The 21,822-nt window shown below is 42.1% G+C and overlaps 1 protein-coding gene across 1 annotated transcript in view; it reads right to left on the reverse strand.

The window, feature by feature from the left end:
- SPHKAP (SPHK1 interactor, AKAP domain containing) overlaps nucleotides 1-21,822 on the reverse strand; it is a 113,609-nt gene that overhangs the window by 24,470 nt on the left and 67,317 nt on the right. The window contains exons 3-6 of the mRNA XM_058664298.1: nucleotides 14,788-14,847; nucleotides 13,222-13,356; nucleotides 4,829-5,084; nucleotides 130-3,790 (exon numbers count right to left, since the gene is read on the reverse strand). Of these exons, the coding sequence (XP_058520281.1) occupies nucleotides 130-3,790; nucleotides 4,829-5,084; nucleotides 13,222-13,356; nucleotides 14,788-14,847 (4,112 nt within the window). The remainder of the gene's footprint in view (nucleotides 1-129; nucleotides 3,791-4,828; nucleotides 5,085-13,221; nucleotides 13,357-14,787; nucleotides 14,848-21,822) is intronic.

Genomic DNA, 21,822 nt, shown 5'->3' on the forward strand with positions numbered 1-21,822 from the left:
CAAGGGAGGCAATTATTTAGTTCATAAATTCAGGAAGCCCCTTTTTGTCTAAAATTTAGATGGAATATAATGTAGCTCCAAACCCTGTGTCTGTGCACCTTGATGTAGATTGAAAGATGATTCACTCACCTAGAATGCTGGCCTGTGCGCAGGGCTGCGTCTCCATCCCTGGCTACCTCTGTGGTCTTTTGCTGGTCCAGTGGCCCATCTGCTTCCTCTAGAAGAGTGTTTTCTCCAACACACTTTTCTCTCTGGTCCGTTTCAATCTGAATCAAAGGCACTTCCTGTGAGCAGAGGGATCTCATGTCGTGCATGGGAGGGGCTGTGACCTGGCATGAATGTGTCGGTTTTGGAGAGTCAGAGCTCTGGTGGTTTGTAAGAGGACCAGTTTTGTTTGGATGTTTGCTTTCTGTTGCCAAGTCTTTCCCAGGGGCATTGACAGGCTCCTGCACAAGCAATGTTGGCCCGCTCTTCCCTCTGCTTGCAGCGGCTCGGTTTGCACACTTCTCCATGTGCCTAAGAGACTCACCGGAAGCCTGCTCAGTGCCACCTGTCTCTGTGTCATCCACGATAATTTTGTTCTTTCGCATGAGGGCCTCTATTGAGCTCGCCCATGTGTCATGGATTAACATGTTTGTGACGTGGTCAGTCCCACCTCTCCGATACAAGCAGGAGTCGGATTTGCAGAGACCTGAGGAGGAGACGCTATTGACTGGCTGAACACTTAGGGAGTCTTGTGTGCAGTTTTGGGCAAAGCCATCCAGGGAGTTGGCCTTGACTGGCACGTTCACGGTTAACCTGGCACAGGGGGATCTACTGTCTGGCATGGATGACTGTCTGTAAGACAATGGGGATCTCAAAGAAGGAGACAGGAAGCCGGAAGTCCAGTCCTGGCTGCTGCGTCTGGAAGAGCTGCCCTCTTTGCTTTCTCTCTCCATGTCCCTCAGCATGTACCTATAGAACTCCTCTGTTATGCTCTCTGTGCTCGATTGCTTCGAGGGACAGCTTGGCTTCACGCTGAGATGCTCAGTTTTCCCACAGGCCTGTTGTATTGCTGAAGTCAGAATGCTGCTGGCATTCTTGCCGGCATAGTAATCCAACAGTAACTCAAATCCTCGGCCTTCATTTTCCATCTGGTTCACCATGAACCTGGAAAACTCATCCGTGATGCTCTCACAGCTTGACTGTTTGGAGACAGAGCTGGCTCTGCTGGCTGGTTGGCTCAAGGTGCTCGACAAGCCCAGGCTGTTGACGTGGCCCCTGGCCTCAGAGTCCTCCTCCGGAATGCTTTCGCAGCTGGACGCTTTCAGCCGGTTCCACCTGTCACCACTCAGGAACCGATTCCGGGGAAGACTCTGGGCTTGCCACATACTGTCCACCACCGAGAACTCGGTTAGGTTCATGATCTTGGCTGCCACCTCGTTTGCGAAAGTGTTGACAGAGTCTGGGATGTCCTCAAGGTTCACAGATTCATCCACAACTCTGTTCATGAGCTTCTCTTTAAGTTCTGGGTGCTCATCGGTTTTCCTTTTGATCTCACTGAGCCGCGGTGGCCTGTGCTTTCTCCCCGTGGTGCCACCGCCCTGGCTCTCCTTCCTTCTCTTCAATGATCGGCAGGGTACGTTTGGTGTCACCAGCAACTCATTCCCCCTTTTCCATGCACAGAACCAGGGCTGTTTTCCGTTAGAATTGTCAAGGCAAATTGCTGCAATTTCAGTTGCCATGGAGACAATGGTCTCTGATAATTCCTCTGCAAAATCTGTAATGCAGTATATCCCCATGTTCTTTGCTGGCTGCCCAGGATGGTCAGGAGGCAATACATCATTACCTGATAAGGATAAGTTAACTTGAACTCCGTGGTGTTGGGGTGCAAGATCATTGTGTTTGTCTTGGGTGTTTGGACTGATACTGTCCTTAGCATCTTGGCAATCCATTTCATACTTACTGAAGGTCAGTGCCCTTGTTGGTGCCACAGAGGGTCTGCGTTCACTGTCAGTGGGGCAAGGCATTGGATGAGGGGCTTTTGTGTCATCTCTGGCCATTCCTTGTAAGTATGTTTTCTTGGGGGATGTCTTAGTGGTCAAAGACTCGAGCATTCTGTGAGTATGTGACAATTCAGACTGCAGTGTGGGGGCCCCAGTTTTGTCATGGATGGCGTGACAAGGGCTATGAAGATTGCTCGGTGGGTGGCTGTTGGCAGAGTCTGTGGCTTCTGTGTATGCTTGGCCAGGTGTTTCTGTCTCTTGTTGGATGATTTCCTTGAAAACAAGAGTGGAACATTCACCCTCCTGCACGATGGGGCTCATCCTTTTGAAAGTGAGGCACATCACATCAAGGAGTAGTTGACTTGTGTTTGCCATTAAGGCATCCAGGATTTCGGAGGATTGCCTACCATCGCTGGGGGACATTGTGTTTTGCTGGAGAAATTCATCAATGCAATGTTTCAGGATCACACTGGACAGGGTCTGTGCCAGCTCATTTCTGTGGACACTGTCTGAGCACAGGGTCTGAGGCTTTGAAGCCACATCTCTGATTCGCCTATTCACAGAGTCTATGAGGTCTCCAATGCTGCTGTAGGCATCAGGCCTTGTTAAAACCATAGCAGCTTCCTGCAGCAATGCCTCTGCGATGGCCTGCTCCCCTAGATCCACCCTATTCTCCGACGTTGAACCACACAGGGATGAGATTGCTGCAGAACCTTCAGTTGTAGGTAAGAAGCCAACAGGAGCCCCAGGGCATGGCGCCTCTTCTTTTTCTCCTAGACCACAGACAGCCACTGCACTAGCCACCTGAGTCATACCACACAGAGCGGATGGAAAGGAGTAGGTGCTGAGGGAAGGCTCCCTGAGCACTCGGTATGTTGGAGTATGTGGTGCTCCGTTGCCTCCGTGTGGATGGTTTGTTACCAGAGCTTCCTGCTCCATCGTGAATTTTTCTGTGGCCTGGGGACTGGAAATGGTTCCAACCACAGTGGCTGCACAGGCCAGAGCCACTTCTAGAGCACTCTGAGGGTGTCTGTTGCAGATTTCTCCAGACACGATGCTTGAGGTATCGGTTGAGACTTCCACCTCAGGCCCCAAGGGGACACCTGGCTTGGGGGCAAGATCGCTGCCATCTGGACTCTGTACAATGACAATTTTGGGGAGCTCATTCCATGAACGAGGGACCACACCATCTTTTGTGGAACAAGCACTGGGAAGCAGTGTGCTGCCTGCAGAAACACTGAGTGCAGATTCCTGGGACAATGTTGACTGAGCCTGAGATAACCTTATAAATGCATCCTGCAGCACAGATTCTGCAAGATTTGTTGCGTACTTGCCAGTTGTGGCTTCTCCATCATGTAGAGGAGGAAGAGAGTTTCTTCTATGTTTATATTCTCCCAGGTCTAGGTTTCTGCCTTGTTCAGTGGTGGTGCCACCTGCAGAAGGCGTGTGTTTCTTAACCATCATGGCAGAGTAAGCATCACTTGGAAAATAGGGTGCCTGTGGCTTTTCTACTTGTCCTTTAAGAGTTTCTGCATAACAGTGACTAGTGGCAGATCTCTCATTTCCTTCAGCTTCACCTTTCCACTGTGGTGGCCTGGCTGAGGGATCTAGACCATGGAAGGCGCTGTTTTCTGCTCGGTTTTCTAGCGACCCTTCTGACTTCCCCAGTGCTGTATGGTATTTGCTAAGGTATTTGTCTCCAAGTTTGTACAGCAACTTTTCCCTATAATTCCATTCTTCCTGGATGACTTCCCTTGACTTTTTACTTTCCAAAACATTCACAGAGACATTCACATGTTCATAGCCTAGGGAGCAAAGCATGAGGGCTACTATTAACATTTGGATAGCAGGTTGTCCCAGGCCTAAAATAATGATCACTTCCTACAAATGTCCCAACACTCAGCTATAATTTTTGTTCCAATAGAGTATCATTACAGTTCTGCAAAAAGGATGGAAAAGAGCTTCTGGGTCTCATTATTGGAGGCCGCACAACAGTGTGACTTGCATTGTACAAATGCAAGCCCTAGAGTAGAAGGAGTTTGAGAGCCGAAGGCATTTCTTCAAAGGGCAGCAACCCAGAGGATTGCACTGTTGGGTTTCCAGAGGCATACAGAACAAAGAAAGAGAATGTTTAGGGCAACCTCAATGGTGAGGCTTGTTGCAAATGTTTGCTCTGATGTTTGCCTTTGATTTAACCTAGACACAGTGGCAGCAGTGGTTTGGGGCATCACTTTACCTGCTGCTAAGAGAATTAAAGAGGAATCACTCCCTAGGAGTCAACAGAGAGCTGCATAGGTGTGTATCGAACATTTTCCCAGTCTGTATCCTTCTGTCGTTGCTACAGCCACTAGCTGTTGGCATGTTGCACTCCCGAGCTACAGATGAGAGAACTGGGACTCAGGAACCAGGGTGACTGTGCGTGTGGCCCCATTCACAAACTCAAGGTGGCAGTGCTGGGATTAAAATCTAAGCCAGTCCCAGCTGGATCCAGATAATGAACTATGGTTTTTATGTAAGTCCAAGGAAGCTAACTGGCCCCTCAGGGATGGCCTCTGATTCTCAGCAGGCAGGAAAATTTCCCTTTACGGCACACACATTTCCTGTGGCAGCACTGCCGAATGCACCTTTGGGAGTCTGTGTCCAGCCACCCAGCAAGTCTGCTGATTCACCTGCCAGCCTCTCCATCAGTGCCCTCTTATCCTTCTCCCTTGCTTCCCTGAACTCAGCAAGGGAGGTTGTGTTACATCAAACAAACTGATAATGGTCAGACCCTTCTCAGAAATTTCAGCAGAGATTTTTATAGGGTGACTAACTCAGGATGCACATTATTGGGTAGTTCTCACCATTCCTGTTTTCTTCCACCTCGCTCTCCTCTTCCAAGTGCTCTGAGGCAGTGAGAAAGTCTTCCTCGATGGAGGACAGGGAGCAGTTTGTGTCATCCTCCAGTTTCAAGATATTTGTCTCCAAGTGGAGCTGCCGCTCCTGCACCAGTTCCAGACCAATCAAGAATTTGTTGATTTCAAAGATGATGCAATTGGTACTGTTTGGTCTGTTCCCTCTTGCACATTGGACCAAGCAGATATCTGGCAGCCAAGGGCACTAAAAGTGTAGAGAAAAGAAGGCATTTATTAAAAAGAAAAAACAAAAGCTCATTGCCTTTGACCTTTCTCTTTCCAGCAATCTTTGCTGTTAAAAGGAGTGACGATTGAACAATATTTGAAATCTCTTCTGAACTTATTTTGATGAACTGTTTGAAAAAACTCAAGTGATGTTTGGAAACACAGGGCACCTAAAGAAAAGGCGTAGAACAGAATACATCTGACACATCACATATTTTAATTTTTCCTGGTTGGAGCAAAATTTGAAATGGGAAAATCTAAGTTGGTAAGGAGGATTTTAATCAGACTATTGAAACAGTGAATAGAGGCCGTTCCTGAGCTAGACCACAGCTGCAGTGAAACAACAGATTGAAGGAATTTTAAGAGCTGAGGTGAAAAAGAGGTCTTAGGCTGTCTGTGTTTGTTAACGGTCTTTAGTCAAAGGAAAAGTAAACTTTGTGTCTTCATGGCAGGAGATTGTTTTACAACTGGGAGCAAGTAGCCCACTGAAGCTAGGCTCCCACTCTTTTTTTTTTTTTTTTACAATATTTACATAGTGAAATAGGGCACAAAGATTCAAGGGCTGCAGGATAGTGGTTAAGACTATTATTTCCACATTTTAAAAAATCTGGGGTAAAGGGGGGAATAAAGGGAGAAGGCCCACCCAGCCTCCCAGCCATTCCAGGTCCCTGATGTGGGGCATGCTCTGAGGGTCTTGATCAAGTGGCTTTGATAGTTCAACAGTTATGAATTGCTGCCAGTCTCGCCATTCTAAGCATGATGAAGTCACTGCAGAATCCACTGATTGACATAGTCCAACTTAGAGTCTCCGTTTGCCCAGTTTTTCACTGCCAACATATGACTGGGGTAGTTGACTGACTTGTTATGTCCTCTGTCTTTTCATGGTTAGGGTTCTGAGTCCAGCAGTTCGATTGGGGAGATCCCCAAAGAAACTTCGAAATGATCCCAAACCAGATTATTGCGTGTACTTGCAAATACAGGAATCAGCACAGTCCACCGTCCCAATCAGCTGGTGGTTGCAGCTGTTGGGTTGGTTCTGTTTCCAGCCCTGTCATTCACTAGAATCAATGGGTGTTGCAGTCCAGCCTGATTCTGCCCGGCACACACTCGGCCCTCACATAAACCAGTGGCAGCTGCAGCCTAGTCGGAGTGACCCATAATTACCCCCATCAGGCCTGCCCCTGCCCTGGTTCCCGTGCTTGCCAGTATGCGCAGCAGACTAGTCCTGTCTGTCCCACATCCCATTCAGCTCTCATACATGCCATTGGGCATTAAAGCCTAGTTCAACCCAACCAGCTCCATTATCCAGCCCACACACATGCTGGTGGGTGCCATTCTGTCCAGCCACCCCTGCCCCAGTCTTGGTTTTCATGCTCTCCAGTAGGAGTGGTAACCCAAGAGGGAGGTGCCCATTATTTCTCCTGTCCCCCCACCCCATCATGCAGTTTCTGGATGGTTCTGTAGTTTAACTTGACAGGCTAGCCACCGGTGCCAGCACCTGCTATCTGATGCTGTGGCAAAGCCCAACCAACCCTCACCAACTCTGCTTCATGTTTGCACCAGTAGGGATAGTCACTCAAGCCTGGTTCTTCGCTGATCTGGCTCGCATGAGGCCCACAGGTGTTGTAGCCCTGACCGGTCTGGTCTGCCGCTATCCCACCCAACTCATGCCCTCTAATCGGCGAGGTGTTCCAGCAGGGGGCCCCTCCACATTCCTCCTGACAGCTTTACCCACCTCTCCCGTTTCCTACTAGTGCTGCAGCCCAGTCTGGCAAGGCCCGCCTCACCTCAGCATTTGCTAATGGGTACTGTAGCCTGGCCCGGCCTGGCCAACCCCCAATTCTAGCTGGTGAGGGTTACAGTCCAGCCCAGCCCTGCGTGTACTCTATTCCAGCTGTAATGTGTACTAGTATGCTTTGTGACTATTCCTGGCCCAACACACACAGTACTGGTACTTGGACTTGTCAGCAGCTGATTTGAACTGGTGCAGCCTGGTCTGTCCCTGACCTGTGCCAAATGTGTCCCAGTGGGTACCTTTGCCTGGCTTGGTCTGGGCTGTCCCTTGTCGTGCTTCTTGTGCGTACCTGCCGTGTCTGTGTCCTGCCAGAGGAGTTGCCCAGGACCCTCCATCAGAACCTCTCCCAATGCCAGATTCGCGCCAATAGGTGGGTCCATGAGCCAGCCCTACTCAGTCCACCTCTTGTCCTAGCAGGAACAGTGGCCTTCAACCCATTCTGGTTCTTACTGTTGGATGTTTCAGCCCAGCCAAGGATCATCCATACCCAAACAGCTCACACATGGCTCAACAGGGGCAGAGACCTAGCCTAGCCCGTCCTCCATCTACCCAGTTGGCTGCTGGTAGATCCCAGGCTGGGTCCAACCCCCATGTTCAGAGCCCTGATTCCAGCCACCACGAACATGTGGTGAGCTGTCCCCAGGTCTGCCCAAGCTCCCGAGGCTGCTCCGTTCTAGGTGAGTACACTGAGAGCGGCTCCCACTCTTTCTTAAAGTCAGGGAAATGAGACACTCTTCCGCAACACTTTAAGGAGATGCCCCCAGTTCCTCGAGAAAGGCATTCCTAGGTTGCAAAAGCCAGCAATAAGCCCTTTCAAAATCTCTGCATCTTAAAGTTGCAGAGAAAAAAATCCCCAATTAGATATCTGCTAGGGTTCAGTGCTCTTAGAACAGAGAGGTCAGAGCCAGGGTCAGGGTGAAGTCTGCCTAGGTTGTAGTCATGCTTAACTGTTAGCAAACCTGTATCTTTTTCTTACATAATGATGCTCAATCAAACTGCTTTTGGTTTTTCAGATAGTCAATGGTCTATCAATTACAAAGGTTTTTATAATTTGTGTTGCTCATCTGAGGAAGCAGCCCGCATGATGTTTAAAGAAATCCACTAGAACTGAACTAATTATCTCTAAAAATGGGTAGAGCAGTGATAATGGTACACAAATTACTGTATGGTGACCTAGTTAAAACTATTAACTCCATTCAGATATTAGTTTATGGGTAAAAATCTTTTAACCTGTCACAATTAGTAGCAAATTGCAAAAGTATTGTGTATATACCAAGGGTTTCATTTTTGTAAGAGGAACAATATGCCTCCTTACAGATTTTCTGTTAAAGGGAACACTTGCTGAGTTAATGAACAAGAAGAGGGCTAGATACATTTACCTTAAAGTGGAATTTGAAATGTTTGGAGAATATGTTTTAGATTTAAACATCTACCTATAAAGCGGACTGTATAGTTCACGTTACTTCTCTGCATTTGTAATTCACTGGATCTAATATTGGTGAGCAGGCACTTTGGGATCCTTTACTCTGAAGCCATGCATGTCAATGGCAGATGTGCAAACAAATGAAAGAATACTCCTACAACACATTCAGTTGGTATTTCTCCAAGTAGCACTATTTTACTATAAAAATGACATTGATCAGTCTCTATTTGGGTATTAAAATGGAGTAGTTCTAGAAGAGATGCTTATGAAATGCATGAATCAGTGATTCTCCAAGGGATTCTGTGATTTGCAGGGGACTCAGAAATAGAATTTATCCTGTGATTATGTAACTAAGGTTGTTTTTCAAGGAGCGTTGCACACAGCCTTGCTATTCAAAAGGTGGTTGTAGAAGAGTAGCCCTAATAACTCTTACGAAACTGGATAGAAATGTATAAGCTAAGACAGGCATTGTGATGAATTGGATTAAGTCCTCAGCTGTATATGGGTGTTGGTTCATGTCCTAGCTGTTCCACTTGTGATAAAGTTGCTCTGCTTCTAACCAAGCTCCCTGCTGACGTGCCGAGAAAATAGCAGAGGAAGGCCCAAGACCATAGGCCTCTGTGCCTTATCAGCAGCCTGGATGAAGCTTCTGACTTCTGGTTTGGACCTCAACAAGTCTGGACATTGTGGTCATTTGGGGAGTGAAGCAGCAGCTGAAAGAATGAACTCTCTCCCTCTCTCTCTTTCTGTCCCCCCTCTCTGTATGTGTAATTCTGCCTTTCAAATAAACTTTAATAAATCTTAAAAAAATAGAGAAATACATAAACCCAGGCCACAATCCGTATCTACTAAATTGCAGTCTGCATTTCTAGAAAATTCTGTGCTGGTTTTAAAGACATGAACATTAGGTTAGGGCTGTGATTGCAATTTTAAAGGATCTATGATTCCCCAAGCAGTGAGAATCTGTTGCCATGAAATGACCCCAGCTGACTGTGGGATTTTTCTTTTCCCTGGATTTGAACATGACATGATAGCCTGAAGTTTTCCATATATTTTCATAGTGCCTGTTACATGTGAAGTGTGCTGGGGTCGAAACAAATCAGAAAGTTGCTCTGGGAGGCAAGGCTCTATATACTACCAGTCAGTCAGCCACAAATAAAAATCCATATAATTGAATCATGTGAAACTAGTATATTTGTAGGCCAAAATTTTGCATATTGGTCATTTAATAGCATTCAATTTAGTGTATAAAATGTAAAAAGACTGTTGAAGAAGGCAAAGAAGTGTTACTAGAATAATAGGAAAAATTAAATAATACTTGCAGAAAACACTAGAGATAAGATTTTAAGTGTACAATATTATGCAGCATAAAATTCTTGGAAAGGCAATATATTCTTGTGATAACCTTGAAGGTAAGTGAACATCCTGGGAGTCTTAGTTAAATGAAGGGAAAACAATATGACCTCAAGACAATGTAATGATATGTATTTTTATGCTAGTTTATTGGGTTACTACCCCCAAAGTAAATAATCTTTCTGTGAGGTTGGTTGTGCATTTATTTTTTTTAAAGAGACAGAAGCATAGAAAGGTAATTAGTACTTTCAAGATCACATAAGTGTAGAGTAGGATTCAGCACTGCCATTGAAGTTGGCTGGTCACCGCTGCCTGCCTGCTTGTCCATGCTCCTCTGTGCACCTCATCCAAACAACACATGCAAGACTAGTGCATTTAGAAAGGATGTAATCCCCCATCTGGGTCTCCTCAAACTCCTTCCCATGTCTTTATCTCAAAGTTACAACAGCCACAGGAACTGGCCTGATTGCTATACCTAGCAAGCACAGCAGAAACATTTGCTTCTGTAGTGCAACGCCTGCTTGACTCCATTTTAGCAGTTTACTGACCTGCTGCTTCTACTGATTGCTGGAATGGTCTTGGGGTTAGTGTCTTAAGTTTTTTTAGGATTCGTGTTAAGAACTCTATGAAGGATGGTTTGAGGAATGAAAAGGTAAATGTACTACCTTCTCACTTGTTCCTCAAAAATGTGCATTTTTTGGTGTCCTCAGATATATGTACACACATACATGGTTGGCTATACACGTATTTATGCAGATTTTTGTAATATCTACAAGAAATCATACGCAAAAAGATACTATAAAATAAATGAAAAGCATGTACACTAAACCATTTCCAGCATCCAGACAAGTACTTAGCACCTACCAGGTGCACAATAAATCTTTATGATACGTTTAGACACTTGAAAAAAATACAACATGCTCTAAATAGCTTCTTCAGTATTACTACGTGTCGTACTTAATAAATCCAGCAAAATAAAAATGGAATGGAATGATTTGCTGTGGTAAAAAAAAAACACAAAGGCATGAAGAAACAAAGTGAAAATCACTCTAAAATTGCAAAACTTCTTAGGAAGCTGAAAAGGTAAACTCCTTGAGCTATCCTTGTAATGTTACCGCACGTTTCCTGCCAGAAGTATCCTGACCAGTTGACAATTGCATAACCAGTCTTGGTTTTCTTAGTTCTCCACCTTGGTTCCTTGCCTTGTTTTAGGCAATATTTTCTTTCTATCTCACTTTGCTTCAAACTTTTGGACACTAAAACACTTCAGATTTAAATAGTCCTTTGTACTTTCCAAGATGTTTTTGTTTTATTTTGCTAAGCTACTATAAGGAGTCTATACAGATGAAGAAAATTCCTTCTTATAATCTCCACAATGAGAATTTAATACTAAAGCAAATAGGAGACAGAACAAGTAAAGAAGGGTCAGCCAACATGGGTATCAGGGCCAACCTTGAGAGGCACTCAGTATTCTTTACAGACTGGGTATGCGTATACATATACACAGGGATGGTGGGCTGTAAGACCATGGTCTTTGAAACTCAGGCTGTGGGTGGGGTTGTGAGAACGAAGAACAATGCAAGGGCCCTGAGATCTTCACTCACACAGAGAAGGGACTATAGGAGTTTTGAGGCTTTGCCTTTGCTCTAACAGCTGCTTTGTGGATCAAGAAAAGAAAGTAAGCAAGGAAAGGAGAGGTAATATGGTTCCTACTGAAAATTCTAGATGGATAGTTAAAATCTGCCTTTGGTGTTGTAACTTCCCAAGCCAAACACACCAAATGACTTGTGTATTCTTTTCCTTATGGGGAAAACGTTAATTTGGCACAAGGTTAACGTTAACTTGATTGGGCCCTGACTGGCCCATCTTAAGTTGTCTCTGTCCTGATTTATGGATTAATAGGTAACCAGCTTTAATGATACAAAGAAGCCATATCTTTGAACAACAGATACTAGCTCTGATGGTCTAGGGTGAGGTCCAGTACTGGCGTGCTGCTATTACATAAAATGTAGAGGATGTGCTACTTCCAAAACTATTTGAAGGATTTGGGGGAAGCGATGTGCAGGATGAAATGGGACCCATTAGCACAAAGAAGTGCAAAATACTTACCTGACCGTCCTACATAGCAAAGCTATGCAGAATTTGGACACATTTTTGTTGGGCGATCTTTAGTAAATCCACGGTAAATCTTCCTAATCTCAGTGTTCATCTATACGACCTTTGTGATCAAGGGTCATTTGTCCTTGTTTGGTTTCTGAGATCCTGTCTGAGTGCTGCCTGACTCATAGTCCAAGTGATTCCCATGGGGTTAATTTGTGTCCAGCTCCACAGGTGATCACGAACTCAGGCCTGACTGCTCTGAACACTGCATAACTCAAGTGGTAGCAGTGGGTACAGACACAGGCATGTGACACCTCAGTGAGGCAACAGCACATAGTGAGACCCCTGGACCAGATATCCATTCTCTTCTCAGTTTGAACCTGAAGGGATATTGCCTTGTTGCAGAGATGGATGTCTGACAATGGAGCCAACAAGAAGAAAGCAGGAAAGAGAGCCTGAGGTAAGAGCCCAATTTATCCCCTGGGTTTTTTTAGGTATATGCTACAATACATTCTTTATACCCATAAGCTATTTTTGTTACATTTAATTGAGAATCCTAACTGAAATTAATCAGATCTAACAAGTTCATGACAAAGTCAGGCCCAGTGTGTAGCAGTGTCCATTCTCACAGATTTCAAAATCAAGGTAAGATTTTCTTATAATATCTGTACTTGTCAAAAACCAGAGCAATTTTTAAAATTCAGAGTTGCTTGGAAAATATTGTTGATATCATAAATTGTGGAGAATGTCTTCATTTTGCTGTATTTCAAGGACTTTATGTACAGTTTGTTTAAAATTTACTGACTGTTTAGGATTCATATAAAATACATGGGACACAAGCTTTGTTGATATCTATAAGGTCAGCAACACATGTTTATCTAAAAATAAGCTCTTGTTGGTTAATTGATTTGTCACACTGCTTTAAAAAGGATTTTTACAAGTCTTCAAATTTGGACAATAAACATTTCCCCCAAATAAGATTTTTTTTTTTTTTCAGGAGAAAGTACGGTTTTAGTTGTATTTGGGGGAGGAACTGTTGAATTCCTTACAATGTTTATTCCTCTTTCTTGTCTGTAATGAAAACCTCAAGTCTGTTTTAAGCAACGTGCTGTATATACAACTTCAGTATGTCTTTTACTATGATCCTATAAACCAGAGACCATGATTATCCTCATGATATAGACGGTTAACTAAGGCTCAGAAATATTTGGATACTCTGTCTTCAAATCCAAAATGATGTCTATTCAGTTATGTAGCTAATATTTAGAAAAAAACTACAAAGAAAAACTTTTGAAGGTGAATTTCTTGTTGAACCTTATGATATAGTAATTTATATGTAACATCTGTTTTGAGTTCATCTGTTAATGTGCTCATCTGTTTTATTTTGTGTGAGATACTAATGATTTTTTTTAAATGAAGGACTCATCAGGAACTTGTATTACTCACCTGTGAAACTTCAAAATCTGCCTGAAGATTTCCAGATGCTAGCCCACTTAGCAAAACAATTTCATTTTCTTTTGGCTGTTGGACATTCATAGAGTTGATAAGTTTTGGAAGATCTGGTGAAACATTGACCAATTTCTGTGAAGCCAGAACATTGATTAAATGTTTTGCTTTTGCTTGTGAAATATTACCGTCAAACTATTTTGCTTCAAAATGTTATTTACTTCTATAATTGGACCATACTCCATATTGCTTAATCTACTGGGTCACTATTAAAAGAAACTGTTTAAAATGAAGGCTTAAGAGTTGAGATTGGGAGGAAGAACTTATGCTTTGAAAATCTTATCTATAAAATTCCAAAGCAAATATTTACAGTTATTACCATATTTTAGGTATGAAGAGCAGTTTGGAAAACTTTCTCTCTTAAGATCTTAAAAAATAGAACTATCTATTAATCTTCTGTTTTGCTAAACTTCTTGTGCTCCATTTACTAAGCACCACGCTAAAGACTGTCCATACATGACATCTTACCACATTGAATCCTCACAACTTTGTATTGGTTAGCTATTGGTACATTCATTCTGTAGCTTAGGACCCACAACAGACTAGGAAGTTGCACAAACTAGTGCCAGGGTATCTGCTCTTCAGCACAGCAGTGGAAAGTCTCAATCATCTACATGAATTCTTCAGGTGCATAGTTCTTGAAACACCAGCTTGCTTTCATCCTCCCTGCTCTTTGATGAACTTGTTACTACAATTCCGTCAAAGGAATTACTATGGAGGATTTCGTTCCAGTACATCACAAAAATGATGATTGGAGGTTTGTGTGTCAAGGCTGAACTATGTGGGTAACCAAGAAGCTTTGGGTAACAGCACGTACAAGAAAAACATGAAATAAAGAAGTAAACATATGAGTGTTGGATAGTAAGTAACTGAGTAACTGAGGGGTTGTAAATCTACTTTCATGATGATCATTGAGTTGTATATGAAATGGTTTCCTAACCCTTGTTGGCTGTGGGCCAGGAATGACACTATTATACCACTTAATAATCTAAAGCTCCTCATTGTATCCATAGGTTCTGGAGACTGCCAAGTCCTTTGCTGAAATCAAAGAATTATACCAGGATCTCCACAACCGTAGACGAGCTTAAGCCAGTTGGTTGTTACAGGGTGAAAAGGTTCAAATTCCAATGAGTGCAAGGCAAGGAAGCCAAAGGTGGAGATAGCACATTTGGTTAGAGCAACAGGAAGAGAGCCCTCAAAGACACAGAGAAGGCCTGCCTGACGTCAAGCATGTTGGAAGGGCCTTGGGAAAGTCACATCAGGCAAGGTGTCTTAGAGAAGAGGAAAGAGTAGAATAGAAAAATCTACTCTAAAAAGTGCTGTTGGGAACGTGCAAGTTCTGCCTGCAAAGGAAAGTGATCTTGCAGGTAAAGGCAGCTTTAGATGGCCAGCTGTCATGACAGGACCCAATTCCTTATGTCCTGCACAATGAATATTGGTTAGAAGTGAGTCATGTTGCACAGTCCTTGTTAGGACTTCCTGAGGAGGTTAAGCTCCAAGTTTTACCTGCTGCAGGTGCTCGTTGCTGCAGGCATCCTTGTTCACATCCAGATTCACGAAACAGACCTGGGATGGAGAATGGAGAAGTCAGTGAAGAGCAAACCTGTCAGTGCTTTCAGAGCAGGCGAATGATTCACATAAGCAACATTCATTTTTGGACTGGTTTGGAGGCATGGCAAGCTCATCTTTTGCCTGTCGTGCCAGCGTACCATATGGAAACTGGTTCGTGTCCCAGTTGCTGCACTTGGATCCAGCTCCCTGCATATGGCCTGGGGAAGCAACAAAGCTTGGGATCAGCTTGGCTCAGGCCATTGCAACCATTTGGGAAAATGAAATTGTGGATGGAAGGTCTCTCTCCCCCCGCCCCCTTTCATCTCAGTGAAACCTGTCTTTCAAATCAATCAATCAATCAATCAATCAATCTTAAAAAACAAAAAAGAGGAAGCTGTCAGTTCACTTTTGGGCTTCTGCATACATTTTCAATTGTTACCTGTGCTTCTCATTGGTATGAGCAAATGCCTTTTTTGTTACAGGACCCAGTAAAGTTAAAAAGACTTGCTGTGTTACTGTTCATGTAACAGTCACCACAAACCTTGAAGTTTACAAGAGTTATTGTTGTTACAGGGCAAAGGACAAGTGATGTTTTAAGCCCTAGTTTGCAACCATTATGAACACTTCTCTGCCTGTCTGTCTTCTCCCTTCTGCTTGCTTTCTTTACACACTTCTCATGCGGTGTATGATAAATGCATTTCTCTTTGCCTCATTGTCTTATTCTATTTTAACTTATTGAATCTTGTGTAAAAGGTTTCTTTGTTAGTTATCTTAGGCAATTATAAGTTAAGTTAGTCTAAAAGCAATAGCCACAGATCTTTTTAAAATTTATTAATTTTTATTGGAAAGGCAGATTTACAGATAGAAAAAGAGAGACAAAGATCCTCCATTCGCTGGTTTACTCCCCAAATAGCTGAAACGACTGGAGATGAGCCCATCCAAAGCCAGGAGCTTCTTCTTGGTCTCCCTTGTGAGCTCAGGTCTCAAGGCTCTATTGCTTTTCTGGGCCATAAAGAGGGAGCTGGATGGGAAGTGGAACAACTGTGATAGGAACCGGTGCCCATACTGGGTCTTGATGCATGCAAAGGGAGGACTTTAGCCACTAGGCTATGGTGGGGCCCAACAATAGTTACCTTTTTACAAATATTGTAAACAGGAATAAAGTAATTATTACAATGAAAATCCTAAATATACCACAAAGATAGCTACAATGTGTATCCCAAAGGGGTTATAGAAAATAAAACTTCAGGAGTTATTGCAAAGGCATGAGATGAGTTTTCAGAATGTAAACATTTTATTGGATAGGAAATGAATGGTGTCAGAGAATGTGAGCAATTCTTGGAGGAGAGACATTGTCACATGTCACCAAAGAAACAGTGACAATATGTAATTATGACTGAGATTTGGAGAAAGGAAAGCTCTAGAAATAAGGACATGGAGGGTTCATGTTCAGTGAAATAAGGCGAATTACGCTTTATAATATTTTGCGAAAAATACACTGAAATTTTTATTCTTATAAATTGATTTGATCACACAAAACACATATACTTTCATACCTATATAAATGCACATATTTGCTAAAATTTACAATTCATGGAAATCATGATTATACATGATAGCTATGTACATTTGTAACCTGTGATTTCAGTGGATAGTTTAGGGCCATAGTTTCCCAGAATTTGTCCTTTTTTCTCTTTGATAATAAACGATATAATTGAGAAATTTTGGGGGAATCCTTCAAGACAGAAAGAGCTTATACACAATTGTTGTGGGGAGGTCAGTGTTGTTTTGCTCCTCAATAATCAGAGTTTCACACATTTCATGGGCTCACAGAATCTTTGTCATGTATTCCCAGGATACAATATCACTAGTTCAGCATAGCTGTGGCTGGCCTGTCAGGGAAGGACAGGCAGTGCTGCCTCCACTCCCAATCAGGGCTTATTTTCTTTCAGGTGAATGGGATGGGGCGAGAGGGAGGGATGAGGCTGACATCCTTTCCTAAGTGGTTTGAAAGGGAACAGAACTGGGAGATGGAGCCCAGAAGGAGTTCATGATCTAAAGTGGTTGGGGAATATTGACATAATAACTTCGTCCTTGAAAATCTGATTCAATACCATTAGAGCACAGGGACATTTAATAACAAGCCGCTGCGACTGCAGTTATTGAATTGATCAGGTGATTTCCCATCCACTCAAGGAAAGGCCTGTTACCTTGCCGTGGGCTTCATGAAGCAATTATGATTTTGCTTCACAGCGGCAGAGGGTGAAGCAGAGGCCAGAGAGCCCACAAAGGCATCTGCCACAACAATTTACCTGTCCTCTGATATTGACTTTGAACCTCTGAGGATGAACTCTTATTCATTCTGAGATGCAATATAAAATTCTTTGTACATCTGGAGGAAGCCTTTCACAATTGTTAGCTTGACCAAGACAGGAAGAAAAAAGGGCACACACCAATCATTTGCTCACACCTGACACATGCATTTTTCCGTACCTTGGTGGTGGACGATGATGCAGAATTTTTAAGGGCCTTGGGTATAATAATTGGATGTGAAAATAATTGGATGTGAAAGTGAATATTTATTTATTTGGAGAAAGAGATTACAACAAAACTCAGATTTTAAGAGACAGACAAATATCACAAACATGAAAATTTTCAGAATAAACACCTTTATTAGGTACCTAATACACTGCCACAGATCTGTTATTCTGCATATTTAGCTGTATATTCCTTGATAAGCTCTTTGTATGACAATAATTTTATACCACCATTTTCTCTAGAGCACAGAAAAAATAATTTGCTCTTTTTAAAATCTAGTTGATTGACTTCAGCTCAATGCAGTTTATTAATATCGTAATATTTTTCAACCTAGTGCCAAATTTGGTGGAAAACCACTCTATCAGTTCTTTCATCTGAGTTATTACAGGCATAATTTCTCTTTGTAATAGTATTACCATTGCAGTCTACATATGTGAGAATTTGGATGAGTCTCTTCTGAGTGATTGCCATGAGAAAAGATGATAAGATTCAGATGGGAATATTAGCTACTGTAGTACACAACCCAGTGGAATGACTGGGTTTACAAGAACATGTGACAGTGTGCATGGAAGAAGAGAGGACAGAAGCTGGCAGGCTTGAAACAAAGCTGTAAATGCCAACTGTTTGATTGGATCAATTAATGAGATACATGGGTTGAGAGATTGCACAATAGTTATAAATGTATAAGTATCACATAACAAACATTTTAGAAAATAATGTCTGAGATCAGAAAAGGATATTAATTAGAACAAAAATACATGGTGCTATTATGATTTTCAATTCTGCAATACAAAATAAATTTCACTATGACAGGATTTCTGGTCAATTACCATGGATAAAGATTTTACACGGCTAATGGCTATAAACCTTGTCTCCTCTCCATTGTAGGACATGCTTACTTAGTTTTAGGATATCCGTCCTGAAATTTTTCTGACACAATGTCTTGTTGAGTTGCCACTTGTCATAGTCGACTATTCCTAGCCAGTAATCACATGTCTGTAGAGACTACTTGAGTCCGTATAAATGCATTCTGTATAAACACAGCTGCACCCGATTTTCCTTTAGCCAGGTCTTCCAAATGCCAGGGGTCACACTAGTGACTCTTAACGTGAGAGAAAACAAGATTCAGTGGGAACATCAGTGGAAGGAGACAATTGCATTTGAAATATGTATTTTGGAAAAAAATTAAACATTTAAAGAGGTGAACACATTCAGAAGATTCCCTCCCCAAAGCCATGCACAATGGAGTCTTTGTATCCAAATATCCTGAAGCCAACACTTTGTGACAGGATGGTATTCTGTTTCTCTGAGTTCTTTGGACTCGGCTACTAAATACACAACGTAAGGCGCCATGCTTGCTGCCTGAAAGCTCTGTTCTTCCTGGAGGCAGGACTCATCCTTAAAATGATAAGGGATATTATGAAATATGGCAAAATGACCAGTTGTGTGTACTGGAGAAGGGCATTGGGTGCATTAGACCAATCACAAATCGCATCTCAGGGAAGGCTGGGTTGAAAGCGACTGTGGAAGTCCAGAGTGCAACACATTTAAAGTGCCAGAGTATAATTGCACAAGCAACAGCTGGGTGATTTGACCTGCAGAGCAATGCGTTGCTGAAAGGTTCTGTGTAAAGCATAAGATAAGGAGAAATAGAAGACAGTAAGGAGGTTGTGGTGAGAGGCACCTCCTGAAGGAACTCCCGAAATGAGAATGAGGACAGTGGGTGGAAAGACTTCTCTCACACGGCAAAGACTCTAACATTGTTGCTTTTCATTCTGGGTCATACAACGTGGCAGTTTCATAAGGCCCAATCTAGATAATGTGATATGGAATATTTCTAAAGAATAACTATTTGTTGAAGCAAAAAAAGATAAAACTTGCCTCTGCCTATGTCTACCATTTTTTGTTATTCAATATTATTAACTTGTAATGAGCACTTATTTCTGCCTAATCATATAAACATTATTTGCTGGCTAAAACCACTACATTTTTTTCTAACTCTTTATTTCTTATGCAAAAGTATATGTTCATCCATAGCTACTGAATGTTTAAGAAACACCTTTGCTCATACTTACACAGGTGTTTATAACTTAAGTTTTCTAAATTTACACCAGTATTATGGGTGGCACAATTATTATGTATCATAAAATCAGTGATGACTACAACAGACATGAAATAGTTATCTAACCCACATATGTGAAAGTACCAAAAAAACCCCTGCATTTTGCAATGGAAAGGACATTGCAGACACCAACCACGGTTAATTATTTATGAAGACCCTAAGCACTAGGAAGAGCAATGTTTGAGAGTTCTGGTAGACCTGTGTTATTACATCTTGGCCTATTACACCTCAATCCCATGATCTTGAGTCAAAATGAGTGACACCAACATTTCTTTATATTCCAAAACTGTAAGCCAGCCACCTGAATCCAAGGTGTACTCTCCATTTCTCACTACAGTTATGTGGGAAGATGTATAAAATAACGTTACTTGAAACATTCAACATATTAGGTAAAGATATATTTTTCATTGATGTTGAAAAGCCTATTTAGTTAATTGGCAAAACTCTTTCTTGAGTACAACAGGCCAATGCTTGTTTGACTGTTGCCTAAGGTCAAATTTATTATCGACAGGGTACATTTATATGTTGTTAATTTTTGTAGAATTTCAACGTTTAATTCTTCAACTACATTTTCAGTTAAAGGTCATTTCCAACTTTTTCAACTTTAGACTAATCAAATGTAATAACTTCTGGGGGTTGCTATTTTCTTCCTCTTAAAATGATATACATTTGTATGAAAAAAAGTAAAAATGTAGAAACACATCATTGCAGTCCTAGTGGATTGATTATTTTGAGCAGAATAAAAGTCAATTTAAAAACACAGAATCAAGGGCCCAGCATGGTAGTCTAGAGGTTAAAGTCCTCACCTTGCATGCTTTGGGATCCCATATGGGTGCTGGTCCTATCCTAGTGGCCCCACTTCCCATCCAGCTTCCTGTTTGTGGCCCAGGAAAGCAATTGAAGATGGCCCAAAGCCTTGGAACCCTGCACCCATATGGAAGACCTGGAATTTCGAATCAGCACAGCTCTGGCTGTTGCGGCCACTTGGAGAGTGAATCAACAGATGGAAGATCTTCCTCTCTTTCTCTCTTCCTCTCTGTATATCTGACTTTCTAATAATATAAATAAATCTTTTTTAAAAAAAAAAACCCACAGAATCACTTGGAAGAAGTGTTAGCAAACCTAATTTCAAAATGTAAATAATATGTGAACTAGACATGTAATCTTCATCTTTAATACTTTTACCAGACGCCAGGTAACTCCCAGATTTACCACTGCAGGAAGCCTCTGGTAAAACCCACGATGCATGTTCAGTAATTAAATGATGCTGGTATTCCACTTGCATAACCACAGTTATTGAAAAATGATAACTCCAATTACTGAGTGTACAGTTCGTGTGATTTATACACAGGGATGTTGAGTGAAGGTTTCAAAACTCAGTTCTCAAACCAGACTTCCAAGAGAAGAGGCACACTTCTGTTATAGAACAGCGAATTCCAGATCGATTATCTGCAATGATAAAGACACTGGAAAGTAGGACTTGGTCCCCGTTTCCTTGGGTCTCTCCGAGTCACGGTAGGCGGTATTTCTAAATGAACATCGAAAGCTTTTTATTCAAAGCATGTGTCTGAATTACTATTGCTGTATATTGGATTCACAAAGACCCTTTAGGAACTCACTAATTTAAATGTGTTCTAACAGACTTGCCAATTGTTGAAAAGGAAGATTTTATTTGTTTCCAATAAATGGACGTTAATTTCAAGTCTTTGAAAGGAGTATTCCGTTCTATTACATAAGGAATACATAGATAAAATAGATAAAACAAAATAAATGAAGAACAAAAGGGACCATTTATTATGGTGAAAAGGGTAACAATTAGTTTTTCACAATTGTTTCCTTTGACAATGATTTTAATTACTAAAATAGAACCTGAAGAACAAATGGTAAGTAAAATAAACCAGACACAGAAAGATACAAACTATATTACAGCATCTATATGTAAAATGTAAAAATCTCAAACTTATAGAAGCAGAGGTTAAGATGTGATTGCCAAAGGCGAAGGAGAGATGTGAGGTGGTATAGAAAATTTGGACATTTGCTCAAAGGATATTAATCTTCAGTTGTAAGCTGAATAAATTCAAATGTAATTCCTATTTTTCTTTTTTTGAAGATTTATTCATTGTTACTGGAAAGTCAGATATACAGAGAGGAAGAGAGACAGAGAAGAAGATCTTCCATCTGATGATTAATGGCCGCAAAGGCCAGAGCTGAGCTGATCCAAAGCCAGGAGGGAGGAGCCTCCTGCAGGTCTCCCATATGGCTGCAGGGTCCCAAGGCTTTGGGCCATCCCCAACTGCTTTCCCAAGCCAGAAGCAAGGAGCTTGAAGGGA

Source organism: Ochotona princeps, chromosome 5, assembly GCF_030435755.1.
Source record: "Ochotona princeps isolate mOchPri1 chromosome 5, mOchPri1.hap1, whole genome shotgun sequence".
In the NCBI taxonomy this organism is placed as follows: Eukaryota; Metazoa; Chordata; class Mammalia; order Lagomorpha; family Ochotonidae; genus Ochotona; species Ochotona princeps.